This window comes from Heliangelus exortis, unplaced genomic scaffold (assembly GCF_036169615.1).
Source record: "Heliangelus exortis unplaced genomic scaffold, bHelExo1.hap1 Scaffold_121, whole genome shotgun sequence".
NCBI lineage: Eukaryota > Metazoa > Chordata > Aves > Apodiformes > Trochilidae > Heliangelus > Heliangelus exortis.
Genome location: NW_027285941.1, coordinates 508 through 26798, shown reverse-complemented (window position 1 = coordinate 26798; position 26291 = coordinate 508). Strand labels below are relative to the sequence as shown.

The following is a 26291-nucleotide window of genomic DNA, read 5'->3' as shown; positions in this document are numbered from 1 at the left end:
CCAGTCCTTCCAGTAGCCCTCAACCACTCTCCCAGTCCCTCCCAGCCACTCCAGTGCCCCCCAAGCACCCTCCCAGTTCTCCCAGTCCTTCCCAGTAACCCTCAACTACTCTCCCAGTCCCTCCCAGTCCCTCCCACTCTCTCCCAGTGCCCCCCAACCACCCTCCCAGAGCCTCCCAGTGCCCCCCAACCACCCTCCCAGTCCCTCCAGTGACCCCCAACCACCCTCCCAGTCCCTCCCAGTGACCCCCAACCACCCTCCCAGTCCCTCCCAGTCCCTCCCAGTAACCCTCAACCACCCTCCCAGTCCCTCCCAGTCCCTCCCAGTGCCCCCCAACCACCCTCCCAGTCCCTCCCAGTAACCCTCAACCACCCTCCCAGTCCCTCCCAGTCCCTCCCAGTGCCCCCCAACCACCCTCCCAGTCCCTCCCAGTAACCCTCAACCACTCTCCCAGTCCCTCCCAGCCACTCCCAGTCCCTCCCAGTGCCCCCCAAGCACTCTCCCAGTTCCTCCCAGTTCTTCCCAGTAACCCTCAACCACTCTCCCAGTCCCTCCCAGTCCCTCCCAGTCCCTCCCAGTGCCCCCCAAGCACCCTCCCAGTCCTTCCCAGTCCCTCCCAGTGCCCCCCAACCACCCTCCCAGTCCCTCCCAGTCCTTCCCAGTAACCCTCAACACTCTCCCAGTTCCTCCCAGCCACTCCCAGTCCTTCCCAGTTCCTCCCAGTCCTTCCCAGTGCCCCCCAACCACCCTCCCAGTGCCTCCCAGTGCCTCCAGTGCCCCCCAACCACCCTCCCAGTGCCTCCCAGTGCCCCCCAGTGCCTCCCAGTACCATTGAAGGGGTTGTTACTGGTCCGCAGCCTCTGGGCCAGCGCCGCCTCCAGTTCCCGTTTCTTCACGCACTGGATCCCCAAATTGGGGAAACTGGGAGCAACTGGGATCAGCTTGGGGGGGGAGGGGGGCCCAAAATTTTGGGGGGGGGTCCCAGATTTTTGGGGGGGTCCCAGGACTTGGGGGGGTCCCAAAATTTTTTGGGGGGGGGGGTCCCAAAATTTCGGGGGGGTCCCAGATTTTTGGGGGGCTCCGAGATGCCGCGGGGGGGTCCCAGATTTTTTTTGGGGGGGTCCCCGATTTTTGGGGGGGGGTCCCAGGACCTGGGGGGTGTCCCAGGATTTTGGGGGGGGGGTCCCCGATTTTTTAGGGGGGTCCCAGGGTTTTGGGGGGGCCAAAATTTTGGGGGGGGGTCCCAGATTTTTGGGGGGGTCCCAGGTGCCCCGGGGGGGTCCCCAGGATTTTTGGGGGGGGTCCCAGGATTTTGGGGGGGGTCCAGATTTTTAGGGGCATCCCCGGATTTTGGGGGGGGGGGTCCCAGGATTTTGGGGGGTCCAAGGTGCCCCAGGGGGGGTCCCAGGATTCTGGGGGGGGTCCCCGATTTTTGGGGGGGGGTCCCTGGATTTTGGGGGGGTCCCAGATTTTTGGGGAGTCCCCAGGATTCTGGGGGGGGGTCCCATGATTTTTGGGGGGGCCCGAGGTGCCCCAGGGGGGGGTCCCCAGATTTTTGGGGGAGTCCCCAGAGTTTTGAGGGGGGGTCCCTGGATTTTGGGGGGGTCCCAGATTTTTGGGGGCTCTGAGGTGCCCCGGGGGGGTCCCCAGGATTCTGGGGGGGGCTCCCAGGATTTTGGGGGGGGTCCCAGGACCTGGGGGGGGTCCCAGATTTTTTAGGGGGGTCCCAGGGTTTTGGGGGGTCCAAAAATTTTTGGGGGGGTCCCAGATTTTTGGGGGGGGTCCCAGATTTTTGGGGGTTCTGAGGTGCCCTGGGGGGGGGGTCCCAGATTTTTGGGGGGGTCCCAAGATTCCGGGGGGGTTCCCAGATTTTTTGGGGGGCTCTGAGGTGCCCCGGGGGGGTCCCAGGATTTTTGGGGGGGTCCCCAGGATTCTGGGGGGGGCTCCCAGGATTTTGGGGGGGGTCCCAGGGTTTTGGGGGGGTTCCCAGATTTTTGGGGGGGTCCCAGGTGCCCCGGGGGGGTCCCAGGATTTTGAGGGGGATCCCAGATTTTTTGGGGGGGGTCCCAGGATTTGGGGGGGTCCCAGGATTTTGGGGGGGGTCCCCGATTTTTGGGGGGGGTCCCAGATTTTGGGGGAGGGGGTCCCCGGATTTTGGGGGGTCCCAGATTTTGGGGGGGGTCCCAGGATTTTTGGGGGGGGTCCCCAGAGTTTTGGGGGGGTCCGAGGTGCCCCGGGGGGGTCCCCGATTTTTGGGGGGGGGTCCAGGATTTTGGGGGGGGTCCCAGATTTTTGGGGGGTTCCAAGGTGCCCCGGGGGGGTCCCAGATTTTTTAGGGGGGTCCCAGGATTCTGGGGGGGTCCAAAAATTTTTGGGGGGTTCCCAGATTTTTGGGGGGTCCCAAAATTTTTGAGGGGGCGTCCCAGGACCTGGGGGGGGTCCCAGATTTTTTGGGGGGGGTCCCAGGACCTGGGGTGGGTTCCAGGATTTGGGGGGTCCGAGATGCCCCGGGGGGTCCCCAGGATTTTTGGGGGGGGGTCCCAGCTTTTTGGGGAGGGGTCCCAGATTTTTGGGGGGGTCCCAGGATTTTGGGGGGGTCCGAGGTGCCCCGGGGGGGTTCCCAGGATTTTTGGGGGGGGTCCCCGATTTTTGGGGGGGGTCCCCAGGATTTTTGGGGGGGTCCCCGATTTTTGGGGGGGGGTCCAGGATTTTGGGGGGTCCCAGATTTTTGGGGGGGTCCCAGGTGCCCCAGGGGGGTCCCAAGATTTGGGGGGGGCCCCAGATTTTTTGGGGGGGTCCCAGATTTTTGGGGGGGGTCCCAGGATTTTTGGGGGGGGTCCCAGGATTTTTGGGGGGGGTCCCCGATTTTTGGGGGGGGTCCCCAGGATTTTGGGGGGGTCCCAAGATTTGGGGGGGCCCCAGATTTTTTGGGGGGGTCCCAGATTTTTGGGGGGGGTCCCAGGTGCCCCAGGGGGGTCCCCAGATTTTTGGGGGGGTCCCAGGATTCTGGGGGGGGTCCAGATTTTTGGGGGGGGTCCCAGATTTTTTGGGGGGGTCCCAGGATTTTGGGGGGGTCCCAGATTTTTGGGGGGGGGGTCCCAGGATTTGGGGGGGCCCCAGGATTCTGGGGGGGTTCCCAGGATTTTGGGGGGGTCCCAGGATTTTGGGGGGGTCCAAGGTGCCCCGGGGGGTCCCAGGATTTTGGGGGGGTCCCAGGATTTGGGGGGTTCCAGGTGCCCCGGGGGGGTCCCAGGATTTTTAGGGGGGTCCCCGATTTTGGGGGGGGTCCCAGATTTTGGGGGGGGTCCCAGATTTTTTGGGGGGGTCCCAGGGTTTGGGGGGGTCCCAGGTGCCCCGGGGGGGGGGTCCCAGGATTTGAGGGGGGTCCAAAAATTTCTGGGGGGGGGTCCCCGATTTCTGGGGGGGGTCCCCGATTTTTGGGGGGGTCCCAGGACCTGGGGGGGTCCCCAGGATTTGGGGGGGTCCCAGGTGCCCCGGGGGGTCCCCAGAATTTTTTTGGGGGGGGGTCCCACCTGTGGATGCTGCGCTCAGGGGGGAGCTCGGCCTCGTAGACCCCGTCCCTGCAGTCCTTGCCCACCAGGTCGTGGGGGTGGGGGCTGTGGGGGGGGTCCTTGGTCACCAGGGACACCCGGACCCGGCCCGGGCCGCGGTAGTTGTGCACCTGCCACGCAAACTGGGTTGTACTGGTTTGTACTGGTTTGTACTGGTTTGTACTGGTTTGGACTGGTTTGGACTGGTTTGGACTGGTTGGGGGTGATGGTGGCTGGGGGTGATGGGGAAGGGGGGGGTGAAGGTTTGGGGGTGGAGAGAGGACAGTGGGGGCTTAAATGGGGTTGTAGGGTTGTACTGGTTTGCACTGGGTGATACTGGTTTGCACTGGTTTGGACTGGTTTATACTGGTTTGGACTGGGAGGCGGCTGGGGGTGATGGGAAGGGGGGGTGAGGGTTTGGGTGGGGAAAGTGGGGGCTTAAATGGGGTTGTAGGGGTTGTACTGGGTTATACTGGGTTATACTGGTTTGGACTGGTTTATACTGGTTTGGACTGGTTTGGAGCGGGAGGTGGCTGGGGGTGATGGGGAAGGGGGGGGTGAGGGTTTGGGTGGGGAGAGGAAAGTGGGGGCTTAAATAGGGTTGTAGGGGTTGTACTGGGTTGTACTGGGTTGTACTGGTTTGTACTGGGTGGTACTGGTTTGTACTGGTTTATACTGGTTTGGACTGGTTTGGACTGGGAGGCGGCTGGGGGTGATGGGGGAGGGGGGGTGAAAGTTTGGGGGTGGGGAGAGGACAGTGGTGGATTAAATGGGGTTGTAGGGGTTGTACTGGTTTGCACTGGGTGATACTGGTTTGCACTGGTTTGGACTGGTTTATACTGGTTTGGACTGGGAGGCAGCTGGGGGTGATGGGGAAGGGGGGGGTGAGGGTTTGGGGTGGGGAGAGGAAAGTGGGGCTTAAATGGGGTTGTAGGGGCTGTACTGGGTTATACTGGGTTGTACTGGTTTGTACTGGGTGGTACTGGTTTGGACTGGTTTATACTGGTTTGGACTGGTTTGGACTGGGAGGGGGCTGGGGGTGAGGGGAAGGGGGGGGTGAGGGTTTGGGGGTGGGGAGAGGAAAGGGGGGGCTTAAATGGGGTTGTAGGGGTTGTACTGGGTTGTATTGGGTTATACTGGTTTGGACTGGTTTATACTGGTTTGGACTGGGAGGCGGCTGGGGGTGATGGGGGAGGGGGGGGTGAGGGTTTGGGGGTGGGGAAAGTGGGGCTTAAGTGGGTTGTAGGGGTTGTACTGGTTTATAGTGGTTTGTACTGGGTTATACTGGTTTGGACTGGTTTATACTGGTTTGGACTGGTTTGGACTGGGAGGCAGCTGGGGGTGATGGGGAAGGGGGGGGGTGAGGGTTTGGGGTGGGGAAAGTGGGGGCTTAAGTGGGGTTGTAGGGGTTGTACTGGTTTATAGTGGTTTGTACTGGGTTATACTGGTTTGGACTGGTTTATACTGGTTTGGACTGGTTTGGACTGGGAGGCAGCTGGGGGTGATGGGGAAGGGGGGGGTGAGGGTTTTGGGGTGGGAAGAGGAAAATAGGGTGGGGGGGGCACCCAGGAGGCCTAAATGGGGTTGTAGGGGTTGTACTGGGTTGTACTGGGTTATACTGGTTTGGACTGGTTTGGAGCGGGAGGCGGCTGGGGTGATGGGGAAGGGGGGGGGTGAGGGTTTGGGGGTGGGGAGAGGAAAGTGGGGGCTTAAATGGGGTTGTAAGGGTTGTACTGGTTTATAGTGGTTTGGACTGGGTTATACTGGTTTGGACTGGTTTATACTGGTTTGGACTGGTTTGGAGCGGGAGGCGGCTGGGGTGATGGGGAGGGGGGGGTGAGGGGTTTGGGGTAGGGAGAGGACAGTGGGGGCTTAAATGGGGTTGTAGGAGTTGTACTGGGTTGTACTGGTTTGTACTGGGTTATACTGGTTTGGACTGGTTTATACTGGTTTGGACTGGTTTGGACTGGGAGGGGGCTGGGGGTGATGGGGGGGGGGTGAGGGTTTTGGGGTGGGGAAAGTGGGGGCTTAAATGGGTTGTAGGGATTGTACTGGGTTGTACTGGTTTACTGGTTTTATACTTGTACTGGTTTACTGTTTGGACTGGGAGGGGGCTGGGGGTGATGGAAAAGGGGGGGTGAGGGTTTGGGGGTGGGGAGAGGAAAGTGGTGGGGGAGGGGGCACCCAGTCATGTGGCAGCCTAAACTGGGTTGTACTGGTTTGTACTGGGTTGTACTGGTTTATACTGGTTTATACTGGTTTATACTGGTTTATACTGGTTTATACTGGGAGATGGCTGGGGGTGATGGGGAGGGGGGGGTGAGGGTTTTGGGGTGGGGAGAGGAAAGTGGGGGCTTAAATGGGTTGTAGGGGTTGTACTGGGTTATACTGGTTTGTACTGGTTTGTACTGGTCCATACTACCCACCCTGTACCGCTCTGTGCTGCTCTGTACCAGTCAGTACTGGTCCACCTGGTCTGCACTGCTCTACAGCCATCTATACTGGTTTATACTGGTCTGTACAGGTTTATACTGGTTCATGCAGGTCCATACTGGTTTATACTGGTCTAAACTGGTTTGTACTGGCTTCTACTCTCCACGCTCTATTGTTTTGTGCTGCTCTGTACAAGTCTCTACCAGTGCTTACTGCTCTGTGCTGCTCTGTACTGGTCCGTACTGGTCCGTACTGGTCCGTACTGGTCCATACTGTCCATACTGGTCTGTACTGGTTTCTACCAGTTTGTACTGGTCTGTACTGGTTTATACTGGTTTAAAATGGTGTGTACTGGCTTCTACTACCCACCCTCCACTGTTCTGTGCTGGTCTGTACCACTCCACACTGGTCCATACTGGTCTGTACTGGTCCGTACTGTTTCTACTGGTCTGTACTGGTTTACACTGGTTCATACTGGTTTGTACTGGCTTGTATTACCCATGCTCTACTACTTTGTGCTGCTCTGTTCAAGTCCATACTGGTCCTACTGGTTTATACTGCTCTATGCTGGTTTGTACTGGTCTGTACTGGCCCATACTAGTTTATACTGGTTTGTACTGGTTTATACTGTTTAAACCGGTTTGTACTGGCTTCTACTACACCTCCTTCACTGTTCTGTGCTGCTCTGTACCAGTCCACACTGCTCTGCACTGCTCTATACTGGTCCGTACTGGTTTGTACTGGTCTGTACTGGTTTATACTAGTCTGTACTGGTTTGTACTGGTTTATACTGGTCTGTACTGGTTTCTACTGGTTTAAATTGGTTTATACTGGTTTCTACTACCCACCCTCCACTGTTCTGTGCTGGTCTCTACCAGCCCTTACTACTCTGCACTGCTCTATACTGGCCCGTACTGGTTTGTACTGGTTTGTACTGGTCTGTACTGGTTTATACTGGTCTGTACTGGTTTATACTGGTCTGTACTGGTTTATATTGGTTTATACTGCATTCTACTACCCACCCTCCACCGTTCTGTGCTGGTCTCTACTGGCCCTTACTACTCCGTACTACTCTATACTGGTCCGTACTGGTCTGTACCAGTTTGTACTGGTTTGTACTGGTCTGTACTGGTCCCTATTGGTCTGTACTGGTTTCTACTGGTTTAAATTGGTTTATACTGGTTTATACTACCCACCCTCCACTGTTCTGTGCTGGTCTCTACCAGCCCTTACTGCTCCGCACTGCTCTATACTGGTCCGTACTGGTCCGTGCCAGTCCGTACTGGTTTGTACTGGTCTGTACCGGTCCATACTGGTTTGTACTGGTCTGTACTGGTTTCTAGTGGTCTGTACTGGTTTCTACTGGGTTCTACTACCCACCCTCCACTGTTCTGTGCTGGTCTCTACCACCCCTTACTACTCCGCACTGCTCTATACTGGTCCGTACTGGTCCATGCCAGTCCGTACTGGTTTGTACTGGTCCGTACTGGTTTGTACTGGTCTGTACTGGTTTCTAGTGGTCTGTACTGGTTTCTGCTGGTCTGTACTGGTTTCTACTACCCACCCTCCACTCTTCTGTGCTGGTCTCTACCAGCCCTTACTACTCCGCACTGCTCTATACTGGTCCGTACTGGTCTGTACCGGTCTGTACTGGTTTGTACTGGTTTGTACTGGTCCGTACTGGTCCGTACTGGTGGGACTCACCCGGATGGTGGGGTGTGTGCGGGTGGTGTCCGTGCTGTGCTCCCCGGGGATGCTCCCGGCCGAGCGCCCCTCGCAGCGGTACCGGAACCGCAGCCCCCGCGGCTTCGGCTGCTCCAGGAGCTCCACCCAGGGGGCGGAGCCAGGACCGGAACCAGAACCAGAACCGGAACCGGAACCGGGAACAGAACCGGAACCGGGACCGGAACCGGGACCGGAACCGGACCCTGCCCCCACCTCTGCCGGGAAACACAGAGTGAGACCCCCCACCCATGGAGGGACCCACGGGAGACCCCGACCCAACCCCCACCCACCCAGGGACCCCCCACCCACCCACCCAGAGGCCCACGGGAGACCCCACCCACCCACGGGAGACCCCAGCCCAACCCCCACCCACGGGAGACCCCCACCCACCCGTGGGAGACCCCCACCCACCCACGGACCCAGAGGAGACCCCCGCCCAACCCCCACCCACCCACGGGAGACCCCGACCCCCAGCAGGGACCCAGAGTGAGACCCCCACCCACCCACGGGAGACCCCAACCCAACCCCCACCCACCCAGAGACCCACGGGAGACCCCCACCCACAAAAAGGACCCAGGGAGACCCCCACCCACCCACCCAGAGTGAGACCCCCACCCACCCAGGGGAGACCCCCACCCATGGAGGGACCCACGGGACACCCCACCCAGAGACACCCCCCCCAGGGGAGACCCCCACCCACCCACGGGAGACCCTGACCCACCCACCATAGGGAGACCCCCACCCATGGAGGGACCCAGGGGGAGACCCCCACCCACCCAGGGACCCAGAGACCCCCCCCACCCCCCCAGGGACCCAAGGGAGACCCCCCCCCCCCACCCAGGGGAGACCCCCACCCATGAAGAGACCCAAGGGAGACCCCCCCCACCCCCCCAAGGACCCAGGGGAGACCCCCACCCATAAAAGCACCCAGAGACCACCCCCACCCACCCAGGGGGAGACCCCCACCCACCCATCCCCCACCCATGGAGGGACCCAGGGGAGACCCCCACCCACCCAGGGACCCAGAGACCCCCCCCACCCCCCCAGGGACCCAGGGGAGACCCCCACCCACCCAAGGGAGACCCCCACCCATGGAGGGACCCAGAGAACACCCCCCCCACCCCCCCAGGGACCCAGGGGAGACCCCCACCCATAAAAGGACCCAGAGGAGACCCCCACCCACCCATCCCCCACCCATGGAGGGACCCAGAGGAGAGCCCCACCCACCCAGGGACCCAGAGACACCCCCCCCCACCCAGGGGGAGACCCCCACCCATGAAGAGACCCAAGGGAGACCCCCCCACCCCCCCAAGGACCCAGGGAAGACCCCCACCCATAAAAGGACCCAGAGGAGACCCCCACCCACCCCCCCAGGGACCCAGGGGAGACCCCCACCCATAAAAGGACCCAGAGACCCCCCCCCACCCCCCCAGGGCCCCAAGGAAGACCCCCACCCACCCAGGGACCCAGAGACCCCCCCCACCCCCCCAAGGACCCAGGGGAGACCCCCACCCATAAAAGCACCCAGAGACCACCCCCACCCACCCAGGGGAGACCCCCACCCACCCCCCCAGGGACCCAAGGGAGACCCCAGCCCAACCCCCACCCACCCAGAGACCCCCCCGGGGAGACCCCCACCCATAAAAGGACCCAGAGAACACCCCCACCCACCCAGAGTGAGACCCCCACCCACCCATCCCCCACCCATGGAGGGACCCAGAGGAGACGCCCACCCACCAAGGGACCCAGAGACCCCCCCCCCCCACCCAGGGGGAGACCCCCTCCACCCCCCCAAGGACCCAGGGGAGACCCCCCCCCACCCAGGGGGAGACCCCCACCCCCCCAGGGACCCAAGGGAGACCCCCACCCATAAAAGGACCCAGAGACCACCCCCACCCACCCAGAGTGAGACCCCCACCCACCCAGGGACCCAGAGACCCCCCCCAGGGTGAGACCCCCCCCACCCCCCCAAGGGAGACCCCCACCCATGAAGAGACCCAAGGGAGACCCCCCCCCCCCACCCCCCCAAGGACCCATGGGTGCCCCCCCCCACCCCCCAGAGCCCCCCCCTCACTCACCCTGCCCCCCCCAGTCCTGCTGCAGGAGGAAGGGGAGAAGCTCCGGGGGGGTCACTGGGGGGGAGGGGGGGTCCCATTTAGGGGGGGTCCCCAAAACCCCCCCTGGGCCTGTGGCCCCCCCCCTCCCCCTCCCCCAAGGCCCCACCCCGCGTCTGACGTCACGGGAGAGCCCAAAAAAGGGGGGAAGTCCCCCCAAAAAGAGGGGGGGGGCACTCACCGTCCTCCATGGGGGGGGAAATGGGGAAAAAAGGGGAAAAAAAGGGAAAAAAAGGGGGGGGGAGGGGCGGGAAACGGCGACCGCGGCGCCGCTACCGGAAGCGCCGGAACCTCCCACGTGACCCGGAGCTGCCGGGAAGGCCCCGCCCCTTTATGCAAACGAGCGCCACGAGGCGGCTTGCGGATTGGGCGGCGGAAAGCGGAAGGGGTGGGGCTCGCTTCCCGGAAGTAGGCCCCGGAGCCCGGAAGAGAAGGCCGGGAGGATGGCGGAGGTGGGGAATTTTTCGGGGTTTTTTTTCGCGGGGGGAGGTTTTGGGGGGGCTCGGAAAACGTCCCCGGGGGTGGGGGCCTCCCGGGGGGGCCTTTTCGGGGTGTTGAACCCAACCCCCCCCCTCTCCCGTTGCCCCTCAGGGGGAGGTGTCCGAGGGCTGCCGCCTGCCCGTGCTGCGCCGGAACCAGGACAACGAGGATGAGTGGCGTGAGGAGGGGCGGGGCCTGGGGAAGGGGGCGGGGCTTGGAGGGGGGGCGGGGCCTGAAGGGAAAGGGGCGGGGCCTGCGGTGGGGGCGGGGTTTGGGTGGGATGGGTGGGGTTGGAACAGAGGGGGTCTGAAGGGAGGAGGCGGGGCTTGAGTGGAAGGGGGCGGGGTCTGAAGGGAGGGGGCGGGGCTTGAGTGGAAGGGGCGGGGTCTGAAGGGAGGGGGCGAGGCTTGAGTGGAAGGGGCGGGGTCTAAAGGGAGGGGGCGGGGCCTGGGCGGGGGGTGGGGTTTCAATGGAGAGGGAGGGGTCTGAATAGAGGGGGTGGGGCTTGAGGGGAAGGGGCGGGGTCTGGGAGTGGGGGCGGGGCTTGAGTGGAATGGAGGGGCAGGGATTTAGTGGAAGGGGCGGGGTCTGGAGGAAGGGGCGGGGCTTGGGTGGGATGGGCGGGGTTTGAGTTGAAGAGTCTGAAGGGAGGGGGCGGGGCCTGAATGGAGGAGCTGGGTCTGGAGGAAGGGGGCGGGGCTTGAGTGGGATGGGCGGGGCCTGAAGAGTGGGCGGGGCTTGGATGGTGAATGGCAGGGTCTGGAGGAAGGGGGTGGGGCTTGAGTGGAAGGGGCGGGAGCTGGGCGGGGCCTCAGTGGAGGGGGTGGGGCTTAGGTCAGTGGGTCTGAATGGAGGGGGCGGGGCATGGAGGGAGAAGGCGGGGTCTGAACAGAGGGGGCGGGGCTTGTGTAGGGTTTGGGTGGAAGAGGTGGGGCTTGTGTCAGGGGGTGGGGCCTGAAAGGAGGAGTGGGGGTTGAGTGGAATGGGCGGGGCTTGTGTGGGATGGGCGGGGCCTGGGGGGGAGAGGGCGTGGCTTGGGGGAGAGGGTTTGGAGGAGGGGCCTGAGATGGAGTGGGTGGGGCTTGATTGGGAGGGGCGGGGCCTGATAAAAGGGGCGGGGTTTGTCGTGTTGGGGCGTGGCCTGCGATGAGGGGGCGGGGTCATAGCAGCAGTGGGCGGGGCTTAGGGTCTGCGGGGAGGGGGGTGTAAAGGGAGGGGGCGTGGCCTGTGGGGAGGGGGCGGGGCCATGAAGACAGTGGGCGGGGCTTAGGGTCAAGGGGTCTGTGGAGAGGGAGGTAAAGGGAGGGGGCGGGGTTTGCGGGGAGGGGGCGGGGTTTACGGACAGGGGGCGTGGCCTGAGGAGAGGGGCGGGGTCATAGCAGCAGTGGGCGGGGCTTAGGCTCAAGGGGTCTGTGGAGAGGGGGGGTAAAGGGAGGGGGCGGGGTTTGCGGGCTGGGGGCGGGGTTTGCGGGCCGGGGGCGTGGCCTGAGGGGAGGGGGCGGGGTCTGGGCTGTCCCCAAGGGGTGACCCCGGTGTCCCCTCCCCAGCTCTGGCCGAGATCCTGAGTGTGAAGGACATCAGTGGGAGGAAACTCTTCTACGTGCACTACATCGATTGTGAGTGGGGCACGAGGGGGCACGAGGGGGCACGGGGGGGCACGGGGGGACACGAGGGGACACGGGGGGAGGGGGCACGGGGGGAGGGGACATGGGGGGACACGAGGGGACACGGGGGGACACGAGGGGGGACTTTGGGGACACACAGAGGGGACACAGAGGGGTCTTTGAGGGCACTGAGGGGACTTGGGGACACAGAGGGGACATAGAGGGGACTTCAGGGACACACAGGGGGACCTTGGAGACACAGAGGGGACCTGGGGACACAGAGAGGGGAATTTGGGGACACACAGAGGGGACTTGGGGACACAGAGGGGGCACAGGGGTGACTTTGGGGACACGAGGGGACACGAGGGGACACGAGGGGACACGGGGGGATATGAGGGGACACGGGGGGACACGGGGGGAGGGGACACGGGGGGGATTTTGGGGACACACAGAGGGGAGTTGGGGGCACTGAGGGGTCTTTAGGGACACTGAGGGGACACAGAAGGGACTTCAGGGACACACAGGGGGACCTTGGGGACACTGAGGGGGCTTTGGGGACTTAAAGGTCACACAGAGGGGACTTTGGAGACACACAGGGGACTTTGGGGACACACAGGGGACACAGAGGGGACTTTGGGGACACAGAGAGGGGACTTGGGGACACAGAGGTGACTGAGGGGACACTGAGGGGGCACAGAGGGGACTTTGGAGACACTGAGGGAACACAGAGGGGACCTTGGGGTCACACAGAGGACGCAGGGGTGACTTTGGGGACACTGAGGGGACTTTAAGGTCACACAGAGGGGACCTGGGGACACACAGAGGGGGCTTTGGGGACACTGAGGGGACACAGAGGGGACTCGAGGGCACTGAGGGGACTTCAGGGACACAGAGGGGACTTGGGGACACACAGGAGGGACTTGGGGACACTGAGGTGACACAGAGGAGACTTGGGGACACGGGGGGGACACTGAGGGGACACAGAGGGGACTTTGGGGACACAGAGGGGACTTTGGGGACTTAAAGGTCACACAGAGGGGACTTTGGGGACACAGAGGGGAGTTTGGGGACACAGAGGTGACTGAGGGGACACAGAGGGGGCACAGGGGGGACTTTGGGACACACAGAGGGGGCTTTGGGGACACAGAGGGGACACAGAGGGGACTTTGGTGACAAAGACGGGACTTTGGGGACACAGAGGGGGCTTTGGTGACACAGAGGGGACTTTGGGGACACAGAGGGGACACAGAGGGGACTTTGGTGACACAGAGGGGACACAGAGGGGACTTTGGGGACACAGAGGGGGCACAGGGGGGGCTTTGGGGACACAGGGGGGGGGTCAGGAGTTCCCTCGATGTCCCCAAAGGGGGGGATGGGGAGTTGGGGGGGGGGAAGGGAGGATCCCGAGGGGGGTGAGGAGGGGCAGGGGGTGGCATTGTCACCTCTGAGTGTCCCTTTTTGTCCCCAGTTAACAAGAGGTTGGACGAGTGGGTGACCCACGACCGCCTGGACCTGAAACGGGTGCAGGTGCCACGCAAGGAGGCCAAGACCCCCACCAAGAATGGGCTCCCAGGGTCCAGACCTGGCTCCCCAGAGAGAGACCCGGTGAGGGGACAGCTTGGGGACACTGGGGACACCTTGGGGACACCTTGGGGACACGGCCCTGGGACAAGGGAGAGGGGGGGAAAGAGGGGAAAATGGGGGTGGGGGACAAGAAGTGGCCCTGGGGGACAAGAAGTGGCCCTGGGGACACCTGGGATAGGGTTTGGGGACCTTGGGGACAGCCTGGGGACATTAAGATAGCTTGGGGACACCTTGGGGACACCTTGGGGACACGGCCCTGGGACAAGGGAGAGGGGGGAAAGAGGGGGAAATGGGGATTGGGGACAAGAAAGTGGCCCTGGGGGACAAGAAGTGGCCCTGGGGACACCTGGGATAGGGTTTGGGGACCTTGGGGACCTTGGGGACACCTTGGGGACATTAAGATAGCTTGGGGACAGCTTGGGGACACGGCTCTGGGAGAGGGGGGACAGGGGGAAGAGGGGGAAATGGGGATTGGGGACAAGAAGTGGCCCTGGGGGACACCTGGGATAGGGTTTGGGGACACTAAGGACAGGTTGGGGACATTAAGGTAGCTTGGGGACAGCTTGGGGACACCTTGGGGACAGCTTGGGGACACGGCCTTGGGAGAGGAGAGAGGGGGGGAAGAGGGGAAAATGGGGGTTGGGGACAAGAAGTGGCCCTGGGGGACACCTGGGGTAGGGTTTGGGGACACTAGGGACAGCTTGGGGACATTAAGGTAGCTTGGGGACACCTTGGGGACAGCTTGGGGACAGCTTGGGGACAGCTTGGGGACATGGTCTTGGGAGAAGGGAGAGGGGGAAATGGGGGCTGGGGACAAGAAGTGGCCCTGGGGGTCACCCAGGATAGGGTTTGGGGACCTTGGGGACAGGTTGGGGACAGCTTGGGGACACTGGGGACAGCTTGGGGACACGGCCCTGGGAGAGGGGAGAGGGGGGGAAGAGGGGAAAGTGGGGGTGGGGGACAAGAAGTGGCCCTGGGGGACACCAGGGATAGGGTTTGGGGACCTTGGGGACAGCTTGGGGACAACTTGGGGACATTAAGATAGCTTGGGGACAGCTTGGGGACGTTGGGGACACCTTGGGGACACGGCCCTGGGATAAGGGAGAGGGGGGGAAGAGGGGGAAATGGGGGTTGGGGACAAAAAGTGGCCCTGAGGGACACCCGGGGTAGGGCTTGGGGACACTAAGGACAAGTTGGGGACATTAAGATAGCTTGGGGACAGCTTGGGGACACCTTGGGGACAGCTTGGGGACACGGCCTTGGGAGAGGGGGGACAGGGGGAAAAGGGGGAAATGGGGGTTGGGGACAAGAAGTGGCCCTGGGGGACACCTGGGGTAGGGTTTGGGGACACTAAGGACAGGTTGGGGACATTAAGGTAGCTTGGGGACATTGGGGACACCTTGGGGACAGCTTGGGGACAGCTTGGGGACACGGCCTTGGGAGAGGAGAGAGGGGGGGAAGAGGGGAAGATGGGGGTTGGGGACAAGAAGTGGCCCTGGGGGACAAGAAGTGGCCCTGGGGACACCTGGGATAGGGTTTGGGGACCTTGGGGACAGCGTGGGGACAGCTTGGGGACATTAAGATAGCTTGGGGACAGCTTGGGGACATTGGGGACACCCTGGGGACACGGCCCTGGGAGAAGGGAGAGGGGGAAAGAGGGGAAAATGGGGGTTGGGGACAAGAAGTGGCCCTGGGGGACACCTGGGGTAGGGTTTGGGGACCTTGGGGACAGCTTGGGGACATTAAGGTAGCTTGGGGACATTGGGGACACCCTGGGAACAGCTTGGGGACATTGGGAACACCCTGGGGACAGCTTGGGGACATTGGGGACACCCTGGGGACAGCTTGGGGACAGCTTGGGGACATTGGGGACACCCTGGGGACAGCTTGGGGACATTGGGAACACCCTGGGGACAGCTTGGGGACATTGGGGACACCCTGGGGACAGCTTGGGGACAGCTTGGGGACATTGGGGACACCCTGGGGACAGCTTGGGGACATTGGGAACACCCTGGGGACAGCTTGGGGACATTGGGGACACCCTGGGGACACGGCCCCAGGGGAGAGGGGGGGTTGGGGACAAGGGGTGGTGGCCCTGGGGGTCACTGGGGACAAGGGAGGGACCCGAGGGACACCAGGGACAGAGCTTGGGGACACTGGGGACAGCCCTGGGGACACCTTGGGGACATCTCCTTGGGGACATCTCCTCGGGGACACTGTGGCCAGGGGACAACCCTGGAGCCAGGAGGGGACACCTGGAGCCCTTGGGGACAGTCCTGGGGCTGAGGGATGTCCCCAAAAACCCTGGGGGGGGGAGGGGACATCTCAGAGGCCACCACAGACCCTTGGGGACATTTCCAGCCCCCAAAGGAACCTTGGGGACATTTCTAGACCCTTGAGGGGACCTTGGGGACATTTCTAGACCCTTGAGGGGACCTTGGGGACACTTCCAGTCTCTCAGAGGGACCTTGGGGACACTTCCAGACCCTCAAAGAGACCTTGGGGACATTTCCAGCCTCTGAAAGGGACCTTGGGGACACTTCCAGCCCCTCAAAGGGACCTTGGGGACATTTCCAGTCCTCAAAGGGACCTTGGGGACATTTCTAGACCCTTGAGGGGACCTTGGGGACATTTCCAGCCCCTCAAAGAGACCTTGGGGACATTTCCAGCCCCTCAAAGGGACCTTGGGGACATTTCCAGCCCCTCAAAGAGACCTTGGGGACATCCCCAGCCCCTCAGAGGGACCTTGGGGACACTTCCAGCCCCTTGAGGGGACCTTGGGGACACTTCCAGCCCCTTGAAGGGACCTTGGGGACACTTCCAGCCCCTTGAAGGGACCTTGGGGACATCTCCAGCTCCTCAAAGGGACCTTGGGGACACTTCCAGACCCTTGAAGTGACCTTGGGGACATTTCTAGACCCTTGAGGGGACCTTGGGGACATTTCCAGCCCTCAGGGGGACCTTGGGGACACTTCCAGACCCTCAAAGAGACCTTGGGGACATCTCCAGCCCCTCAGAAGGACCCTGGGGACATTTCCAACCCCTTGAGGGGACCTTGGGGACATTTCCAGCCTCTCAGAGGGACCTTGGGGACATCTCCAGCCTCTTGAAGTGAGCTTGGGGACATTTCCAGACCCTTGAGGGGACCTTGGGGACATTTCCAGCCCCCAAAGCGACCTTGGGGACATTTCCAGCCTCTGAAAGGGACCTTGGGGACATTTCCAGACCCTTGAGGGGACCTTGGGGACATTTCCAGCCCCCAAAGGGACCTTGGGGACATTTCCAGTCCTCAAAGGGACCTTGGGGACATTTCCAGCCTCTGAAAGGGACCTTGGGGACATTTCCAGACCCTTGAGGGGACCTTGGGGACATTTCCAGCCCCCAAAGGGACCTTGGGGACATTTCCAGTCCTCAAAGGGACCTTGGGGACATTTCCAACCCCTTGAGGGGACCTTGGGGACACTTCCAGCCCCTCAAAGAGACCTTGGGGACATTTCTAGACCCTTGAGGGGACCTTGGGGACACTTCCAGTCCTCAAAGGGACCTTGGGGACATTTCCAACCCCTTGAAGGGACCTTGGGGACATTTCCAGCCCCTTGAGGGGACCTTGGGGACATTTCCAGCCCCTTGAGGGGACCTTGGGGACATTTCCAACCCCTTGAGGGGACCTTGGGGACATTTCCAGTCCCCAAAGGGACCTTGGGGACACTTCCAGTCCTCAAAGGGACCTTGGGGACATTTCCAACCCCTTGAGGGGACTTTGGGGACATTTCCAGCCCCTCAAAGAGACCTTGGGGACATTTCCAGCCCCTCAAAGGGACCTTGGGGACATTTCCAGCCCCTTGAGGGGACCTTGGGGACATCTCCAGCCCCTTGAGGGGACCTTGGGGACATCCCCAGCCCCTTGAAGTGACCTTGGTGACACTTCCAGACCCTCAAAGGGACCTTGGGGACATTCCTGACCCTTCTGTGACACCTTGGGGACATCTCCAGCCCCCAAAGCGACCTTGGGGACATTTCTAGACCCTTGAGGGGACCTTGGGGACACTTCAAGCCCCTCAGAGGGACCCTGGGGACATCTCCAGCCCCTTGAAGTGACCTTGGGGACATTTCCAACCCCTCGAGGGGACCTTGGGGACATTCCTGACCCTTCTGTGACACCTTGGGGACATCTCTGACCCTCCCGTGGGACCCTGGGGACGTCCCCAACTCCCTTGGGGACACCTCCAGTCCCTTTTAGAAGAACTTGGGGACATTTGTCACTCCCCTGGACACCTCAGGACGTGGCCCCGACCTCTCCGAGGGGACCTTGGGGACATTTCCAGGACCTTGGGGACACTTTGAACCCTCCCGGGGCCCTCGGGGACATCCCCGACGCCTCCGGGTCCCCGGGGGGACCCCTCCAAACCCTTTTGGGGACATCCCTGCCACCCTGGGGAGGTGACAAGGAGGGACAGGAGGGGGGGGAGGGGCGGGCGGGGATCGGCCCCGAGCGCCAGGCGGTGGCTTTTGTCCCCAACTTTGTCCCCTAAACTCCTCCTCCTCTTCCTCCCGGCGCAGAGGAAGAGCCTGGAGCTGGTGGTGGCCCCCGCCAGCGGGAAGAGTTTGCCGGGGCCACCAACGGGGCCACCAGCGGGGCCACCAGCGGGGCCACCACCGCCACCAGCGGGGCCACCAGCAGGGCCACCACCCCCGGTGCCACCGCTGCCACCGCCCCTGCAGATCACCCTCCGCTTTCACCTGCCCAAGGACAGCCAGAGCGAGGGCCCCCAGACCCCCCAGCCCGCCGGCCAGCGCCCCACGGTAACCCCCCCGGGTCCCCAAATGTCCCCAGATGTCCCCGAGGGTCCCCAGATGTCCCCAAATGTCCCCATGGGTCCCCGAGTGTCCCCGAGGCTCTTGCGTTCCGTCCCGTGCTTGGTGTCTTCCCCCCTTTGTCACCATCGTTGTCCCTCCAAGGGGTCCCTGGTGCTGGCACTGTCCCCAAGGGGTCCCCAGATGTCCCCAGATGTCCCCAAGGGTCCCCAGATGTCCCCTGTTGTCCCCGAGGGTCCCCAGATGTCCCCAAGTGTCCCCAAGGGTCCCCGAGTGTCCCCAAGGCTCTTGCGTTCGGTCCCGTGCTGGCCCTTCTGCTTGGTGTCCTCCCCCCCTTTGTCACCAGCGCTGTCCCCAAGGGTCCCAAGGGTCCCCAAGTGTCCCCAAGGGTCTCCTGTTGTCCCCAAATGTCCCCAAGGGTCCCCAGGTGTCCCCAGATGTCCCCAAATGTCACCAAATGTCCCCGAGTGTCCCCCAGGCTCTTGCGTTCGGTCCCGTGCTGGCCCCTTCTGCTTGGTGTCCTCCCCCCCCTTTGTCCCCCAAAGGGTTCCTGGTGCTGGCACTGTCCCCAAGGGGTCCCCTGTTGTCCCCAACTGTCCCCAAGGGTCCCCAGATGTCCCCAGGTGTCCCCAGATGTCCCCAAATGTCCCCAAGGGTCCCCGAGTGTCCCCCAGGCTCTTGCGTTCGGTCCCGTGCTGGCCCCTTCTGCTTGGTGTCCTCCCCCCCTTTGTCCCCAAAGGGTTCCTGGTGCTGGCACTGTCCCCAAGGGTCCCCAGATGTCCCCAAGTGTCCCCAAGGGTCTCCTGTTGTCCCCAGATGTCCCCAAGGGGTCCCTAGATGTCCCCAAATGTCCCCAGATGTCCCCAAATGTCCCCAGATGTCCCCAAATGTCCCCAAGTGTCCCCAAGGCTCTTGCGTTCGGTCCCGTGCTTGGTGTCCTCCCCCCCTTTGTCACCATCGCTGTCCCCAAGTGTCCCCAAGGGTTACCCCAGATGTCCCCAAGTGTCCCCAAGGGTCCCCAAGGGTCCCCAGATGTCCCCAGATGTCCCTGAGGGTCCCCAAATGTCCCCAAGGGTCCCCAGATGTCCCCAAATGTCCCCAAATGTCCCCAGATGTCCCCAATGGTCCCCGAGTGTCCCCAAGTGTCCCCAAGGGTCCCCAAATGTCCCCAGATATCCCTGAGGGTCCCCAAATGTCCCCAAATGTCCCCATTTTCAGGTGGGAGGGACTGGGATGAAACTGGGATTGAACTGGGATTGAACTGGGATGAACTGGGATCGAACTGGGATTGAACTGGGATGAACTGGGATTGAACTGGGATGAACTGGGAGGGCAGGACAGGAGGGGACAGTGGAGGGGGTGTCACCCGCCACCCCCGAACCCCCCCTGGGGCCTTACTGGGAGGAACTGGGATTGAATTGGGAGGGAACGGGGCGGAACTGGGGGGGAACTGGTGTGAACTGGGCTGAACTGGTTTGAACTGGGCTGAACTGGTCCTGCAGAAGCGGAAGGTGGAGGTGGTGTCCCGGCCACCCCGTCCCCACGGCCACCGAGACCTCCCAGGCCTCTGTCTTCCCCCAGGTAAGACCAGTACGTCCCAGTAAGCTCCCAGTACCGGCTCTCACCCCCAGGGAATGATCCAGTAACTCCCCAGTAACCCCAGTAACTCACCCATAATGAACCAGTAACCCCCCAGTAACCCCAGTAACCCCCCAGTAGCCCCCCAGTACCCTCCAGTAACCCCCCAGTAGCCCCCCAGTAACCCCCAGTAATCCCAATAACCCCCAGTAGCGCACCAGTAACCCCCCCGTAACCCCCCAGTAACCCCCCAGTAACCCCAGTAACCACCCAGTAACCCCAGTAACCCCCCAGTAACCCCCAGTAACCCCCCAGTAACCCCCCAGTAACCCCAGTAACCCCCCAGTAACCCCAGTAACCCCCCAGTAACCCCCCAGTAACCCCCCAGTAACCCCCCAATAACCCCAGTAACCCCCAGTAACCCCCAGTAACCCCCAGTAACCCCCCAGTAACCCCAGTAACCCCCCAGTAGCCCCCCAGTACCCCCCAGTAACCCCCCAGTAGCCCCCCAGTAACCCCCAGTAATCCCAATAACCCCCAGTAGCGCACCAGTAACCCCCCCGTAACCCCCCAGTAACCCCAGTAACCACCCAGTAACCCCAGTAACCCCCCAGTAACCCCCAGTAACCCCAGTAACCCCCAGTAACCCCCCAGTAACCCCCAGTAACCCCCAGTAACCCCAGTAACCCCCCAGTAGCCCCCCAGTAACCCCCAGTAATCCCAATAACCCCCCAGTAACCCCCCAGTAACCCCCAGTAACCCCCCAGTAACCCCCCAGTAACCCCCCAGTAACCCCAGTAACCCCCCAGTAACCCCAGTAACCCCCCAGTAACCCCCAGTAACCCCCCAGTAACCCCAGTAACCCCCAGTAACCCCCAGTAACCCCCCAGTAACCCCAGTAACCCCCAGTAACCCCCAGTAACCTCCCAGTAACCCCAGTAACCCCCCAGTAACCCCCCAGTAACCCCCCAGTAACCCCCTAGTAATCCCAATAACCCCCCAGTAACCCCCAGTAACCCCAGTAACCCCCCAGTAACCCCCCAGTAACCCCAGTAACCCCCCAGTAACCCCCCCGTAACCCCCCAGTAATCCCAGTAACCCCCCAATAACCCCCCAGTAACCCCCAGTAACCCCCCAGTAACCCCCCAGTAACCCCCAGTAATCCCAATAACCCCCCAATAGCCCCCCAGTAACCCCAGTAACCCCCAGTAACCCCCAGTAACCCCCCAGTAACCCCCCAGTAACTCCCAGTAACCCCCCAGTAACCCCCCAGTAACCCCCCAGTAACCCCAGTAATCCCAATAACCCCCCAGTAACCCCCCAGTAGCCCCCAGCAACTCCCAGTAATCCCAGTAACCCCCCAGTAACCCCCCAGTAACCCCCAGTAATCCCAATAACCCCCCAGTAACCCCCCAGTAGCCCCCAGCAACTCCCCAGTAATCCCAGTAAGCTCCAGTAACCCCCCAGTAACCCCCAGTAATCCCAATAACCCCCCAGTAACCCCCCAGTAACCCCCCAGTAACCCACCCACAACTCACCAGTAACCCCCCAGTAACCCCCAGTAACCCCCCAGTAACCCCAGTAACCTCCTAGTAATCCCAATAACCCCCCAGTAACCCCCAGTAACCCCCCAGTAACCCCCCTGTAATCCCCCAGTAATCCCAGTAACCCCCCAGTAGTGCCCCAGTAACCCCCAGTAACCCCCCAGTAACCCCAGTAACCCCCCAGTAACCCCCCCGTAACCCCCCAGTAATCCCAGTAACCCCCCAATAACCCCCCAGTAACCCCCAGTAACCCCCCAGTAACCCCCCAGTAACCCCCAGTAATCCCAATAACCCCCCAATAGCCCCCCAGTAACCCCAGTAACCCCCAGTAACCCCCAGTAACCCCCCAGTAACCCCCCAATAACCCCAGTAACCCCCCAATAACCCCCCAGTAACCCCCAATAACCCCCCAATAACCCCCAGTAATCCCAGTAACCCCCCAGTAACCCCCAGTAACCCCTCAGTAGTCCCCCAGTAACCCCCCAGTAACCCCCCAGTAACCCCCAGTAATCCAAATAACCCCCCAGTAATCCCAGTAACCCCCCAGTAGCCCCCCAGTAACCCCCCAGTAACCCCCCAGTAACCCCAGTAACCCCCCAGTAACCCCCAGTAATCCCAATAACCCCCCAGTAACCCCCCAGTAGCCCCCAGCAACTCCCCAGTAATCCCAGTAACCCCCAGTAACCCCCCAGTAACCCCAGTAACCCCCCAGTAACCCCCAGTAATCCCAATAACCCCCCAGTAACCCCCCAGTAGCCCCCAGCAACTCCCCAGTAATCCCAGTAACCTCCAGTAACCCCCCAGTAACCCCCCAATAGCCCCCCAGTAACCCCCAGTAACCCCCCAGTAACCCCCCAATAGCCCCCAGTAACCCCCAGTAATCCCAATAACCCCCCAGTAGCCCCCCAGTAATCCCAGTAACCCCCAGTAGCCCTCCAATAACCCAGTAACCCCCCAGTAGCCCCCAGTAACCCCCAGTAACCCCCCAGTAATCCCAGTAACCCCCAGTAATCCAATTTGGGGACCCCCCCTTTTTCCTGGGGGGGTCCTGGGGGGTCCCAAAATCCCTCGGGGGGGGGTTTGGTTTTTTTTTTTTTTTTTTTTTTTTTTTTTTTTTTTTTTTTTCATTTTTTTGGGGTCCCCCCCCCCCTTTTTCCCTTTTTTTCGTTTTTTTCCCCCAGAACGGCTCCGCCCGGCGAGCGGTGGCGGCGCAGCCAGGGAGGAAGAGGAAGTCTGCGAGTTTGGGGACTGATGAGGTGGGGGGGGGACACTGGGGGGGACAATGGGGGAGGGGGGGGCACGGGGGGGGTGAAAATTGGGGGAAAATTGGGGGAAATTGGGAAAAAATTGGGGAAAAATTGGAGGAAAATTGGGGGAGGGGGAAGGAAGTGGGAGGGAAACTGAGGCACGGGAAGGGGATGGGGGAGGGGTGGGGGGGACACTGGGGGGGACATTGGGGGAGGGGGGGGACACGGGGGGGGCAGAAATTGGGGGAAATTGGGAAAAAATTGGGAAAAAATTGGGAAAAAATTGGGAAAAATTGGAGGAAAATTGGGGGGAAATTGGGGGAGGGGGAAGGAAGTGGGAGGGAAACTGAGGCACGGGAAGGGGATGGGGGGGTTGGGAGGGAGGGGTGGGGGGGGCACTGGGGGGGACATCGGGGGAGGGGGGGACACAGGGGGGGCAAAAATTGGGGGAAAATTGGGGGAAATTGGGAAAAAATTGGGGAAAATTGGAGGAAAATTGGGGGAGGGGGAGGGAAATGGGAGGGAAACTGAGGCACGGGAAGGGGGAAGGGAGTTGGGGACTGGGGGGACACTGGGGGGGACATCGGGGGGGGGGGGACACGGGGGGGGCAAAAATTGGGGGAAAATTGGGGGAAATTGGGAAAAAATTGGGAAAAATTGAAGGAAAATTGGAGGAAAATTGGGGGAGGGGGAAGGAAGTGGGAGGGAAACTGAGGCACGGGAAGGGGATGGGGGATGGGGGGGAAATGGGGTGGGGGGGGGACATTGGGGGTGGGGGGGACACGGGGGGGGCAGAAATTGGGGGAAAATTGGGGGAAATTGGGAAAAATTGGGAAAAATTGGGGAAAAATTGGGGAAAATTGGGGGAGGGGGAAGGAAGTGGGAGGGAAACTGAGGCACGGGAAGGGGATGGGGGAAGGGGATGGGGGAGGGGTGGGGGGGACACTGGGGGGGGACATCAGGGGTGGGGGGGGCACGGGGGGGGGTGAAAATTGGGGGAAAATTGGGGGAAATTGGGAAAAAATTGGGAAAAATTGGAGGAAAATTGGGGGAGGGGGAAGGAAGTGGGAGGGAAACTGAGGCACGGGAAGGGGATGGGGGGAGATGGGGGGGAGGGGGGGGAAATGGGGTGAAAAGGGGGGGAAATGGGGTCTGAGGTGGGGAAACTGAGGCAGGGGAGGGAAAATGGGATCAGAAAGGAGGGAAATGGGGTCAGAAAGGAGGGAAACAGGGTCAGAAAGGGGAGAAAATGGGGTCAGAAAGGAGGGAAATGGGATCAGAGAGGAGGGAAATGGGGTCTGAAGTGGGGAAACTGAGGCAGGGAGTGAAATGGGGTCAGAAAGGGGGGAAATGGGGTGAGAAAAGGGGAAAATGGGGTCAGAAAGGAGGAAATGGGGTTGGAAGTGGGGAAACTGAGGCAGGGGAGGGAAATGGGGTCAGAAAGGGGGAAACTGGGGTCAGAAAGGGGGAAATGGGGTGAGAAAGGGGAAAATGGGATCAGAAAGGGGGAAATGGGGTTGGAAAGGGGGAAATGGGATCAGAAAGGGGGGAAATGGGGTCAGAAAGGGGGGAAATGGGGTGAGAAAGGGGGAAAATGGGATCAGAAAGGGGGGAAATGGGGTTGGAAAGGGGGGAAATGGGATCAGAAAGGGGGGAAATGGGGTCTGAAGTGGGGAAACTGAGGCAGGGGAGGGAAATGGGGTCAGAAAGGGGAGAAATGGGGTCAGAAAGGAAGGAAACGGGGTGAGAAAGGGGGAAATGGGATCAGAGAGGGGGGAAATGGGGTCAGAAAGGAAGGAAACGGAGTCAGAAGTGGAGAAACTGAGGCAGGGGAGGGAAATGGGGTCAGAAAGGGGGAAATGGATCAGAATGGGGGAAAATGGGGTGAGAAAGGGGAAATGGGGTGAGAAAGGGGAAAATGGGATCAGAAAGGGGGGAAACGGGGTCAGAAAGGGGGGAAACGGGGTCAGAAAGGAGGAAAATGGGATCAGAAAGGAAGGAAACGGGGTCAGAAGTGGGGAAACTGAGGCAGGGGGAGGGAAATGGGGTCAGAAAGGGGGGGAATGGGGTCAGAAAGGAGGGAAATGGGGTCAGAAAGGAGGGAAATGGGGTCAGAAAGGGGGAAATGGGGTCAGAAAGGAGGGAAATGGGGTCAGAAAGGGGGAAAATGGGGTGAGAAAGGGGAAAATGGGATCAGAAAGGGGGGAAACGGGGTCTGAAGTGGGGAAACTGAGGCAGGGGAGGGAAATGGGGCCAGAAAGGAGGGAAATGGGGTGAGAAAGGAAGGAAATGGGGTCAGAAAGGGGGGAAATGGGGTCAGAAAGGGGGAAAATGGGGTCGGAAGTGGGGAAACTGAGGCAGGGAAGGGAAATGGGGTCAGAATGGGGGGAAATGGGGTCAGAAAGGAAGGAAACGGGGTCAGAATGGGGGAAAATGGGGTGAGAAAGGAGGGAAATGGGATCAGAGAGGGGGGAAAATGGGATCAGAAAGGGGGGAAACGGGGTCGAAAGGGGGAAACTGAGGCAGGGGAGGGAAATGGGGTCAGAAAGGAGGGAAATGGGATCAGAAAGGAGGGAAATGGGGTGAGAAAGGGGGAAAATGGGATCAGAAAGGGGGAAAATGGGGTGAGAAAAGGGGAAAATGGTGTCAGAAAGAAGGGAAATGGGGTCGGAAGTGGGAAATTGGGTCAGAAAGGAGGAAATGGGATCAGAAAGGGGAGAAAACGGGATCAGAAAGGGGGGAAACGGGGTCTGAAGTGAGGAAACTGAGGCAGGGGAGGGAAATGGGGTCAGAAAGGGGGGAAATGGGGTCAGAAAGGAAGGAAACGGGGTCAGAAAGGGGGAAAATGGGGTCAGAAAGGGAGGAAACGGGGTCAGAAAGGGGGAAAATGGGATCAGAAAGGGGGGAAACGGGGTCAGAAAGGGGGAAACCGAGGCAGGGGAAGGACCCCCCCCAGTTCCAGAGCTGGGGAAACCGAGTCAGGCCGGGTCCTTCTGTCCCCCCCTGAGTCTCTGTGGGTTCCTGTGTCCCTGCAGGACTCTCAGGACTCCTCAGACGGGGCCCCCTCAGCCCCCCGGATGACGGGCAGCCTGGTGTCGGACCGGAGTCACGACGATATCGTGACAAGGATGAAGAACATCGAGTGCATCGAGCTGGGCAGGCACCGCCTCAAGCCCTGGTACTTCTCCCCCTACCCCCAGGAGCTGACGGCCCTGCCCGTCCTCTACCTCTGCGAGTTCTGCCTCAAGTATGGGCACAGCCTGCGCTGCCTCCAGAGGCACCTGGTGAGGGGAAAAGGGGGGTTTGGGGGGGCTGGGGGGGTTGGGGAGACCCCTCAGGGGGATTTGGGGTCTCCCAGGGGGGATTGGAGGCACCCAGGGGGTGATTCGGGGCACCCCAAGGGGATTGGGGGCACCCAGGGGGTGATTGGGGATCTTCTTGGGGTGATTTGAGGCACCCAGGGGGTGACTGGGGAGACCCCAAGGGGATTTGGGATCTCCCAGGGGGGATTTGGGGTCTCCCAGGGGGGATTGGAGGCACCCAGGGGGTGATTCGGGGCACCCCAAGGGGATTGGGGGCACCCAGGGGGTGACTGGGGACACCCCAAGGGGATTTG

At 61.6% G+C, this 26291-nt stretch overlaps 2 protein-coding genes across 2 annotated transcripts; one reads left to right on the top strand and one right to left on the bottom strand.

Annotated features, from left to right (window-relative positions):
• Positions 1-785: 785 nt before the first annotated feature.
• On the bottom strand, positions 786-10069 carry LOC139790665 (transcription factor p65-like; the record flags this gene model as incomplete). The annotated part of the gene is made up of 5 exons (XM_071732533.1): positions 10005-10069; positions 9788-9841; positions 7689-7924; positions 3534-3682; positions 786-921 (listed from the first exon to the last, which is right to left on the bottom strand). Coding segments are annotated over exons 1-5 (585 nt in total), but the record flags the coding sequence as incomplete, so codon positions are not given.
• A 141-nt stretch (positions 10070-10210) lies between these two features.
• KAT5 (lysine acetyltransferase 5) lies at positions 10211-25995 on the top strand (the record flags this gene model as incomplete). The annotated part of the gene is given in 8 exon segments (XM_071732532.1): positions 10211-10275; positions 10415-10481; positions 11851-11919; positions 13376-13512; positions 19809-19828; positions 19830-19887; positions 22610-22684; positions 25711-25995. Coding segments are annotated over 8 exon segments (720 nt in total), but the record flags the coding sequence as incomplete, so codon positions are not given.
• Between the last annotated feature and the right edge of the window lie 296 nt (positions 25996-26291).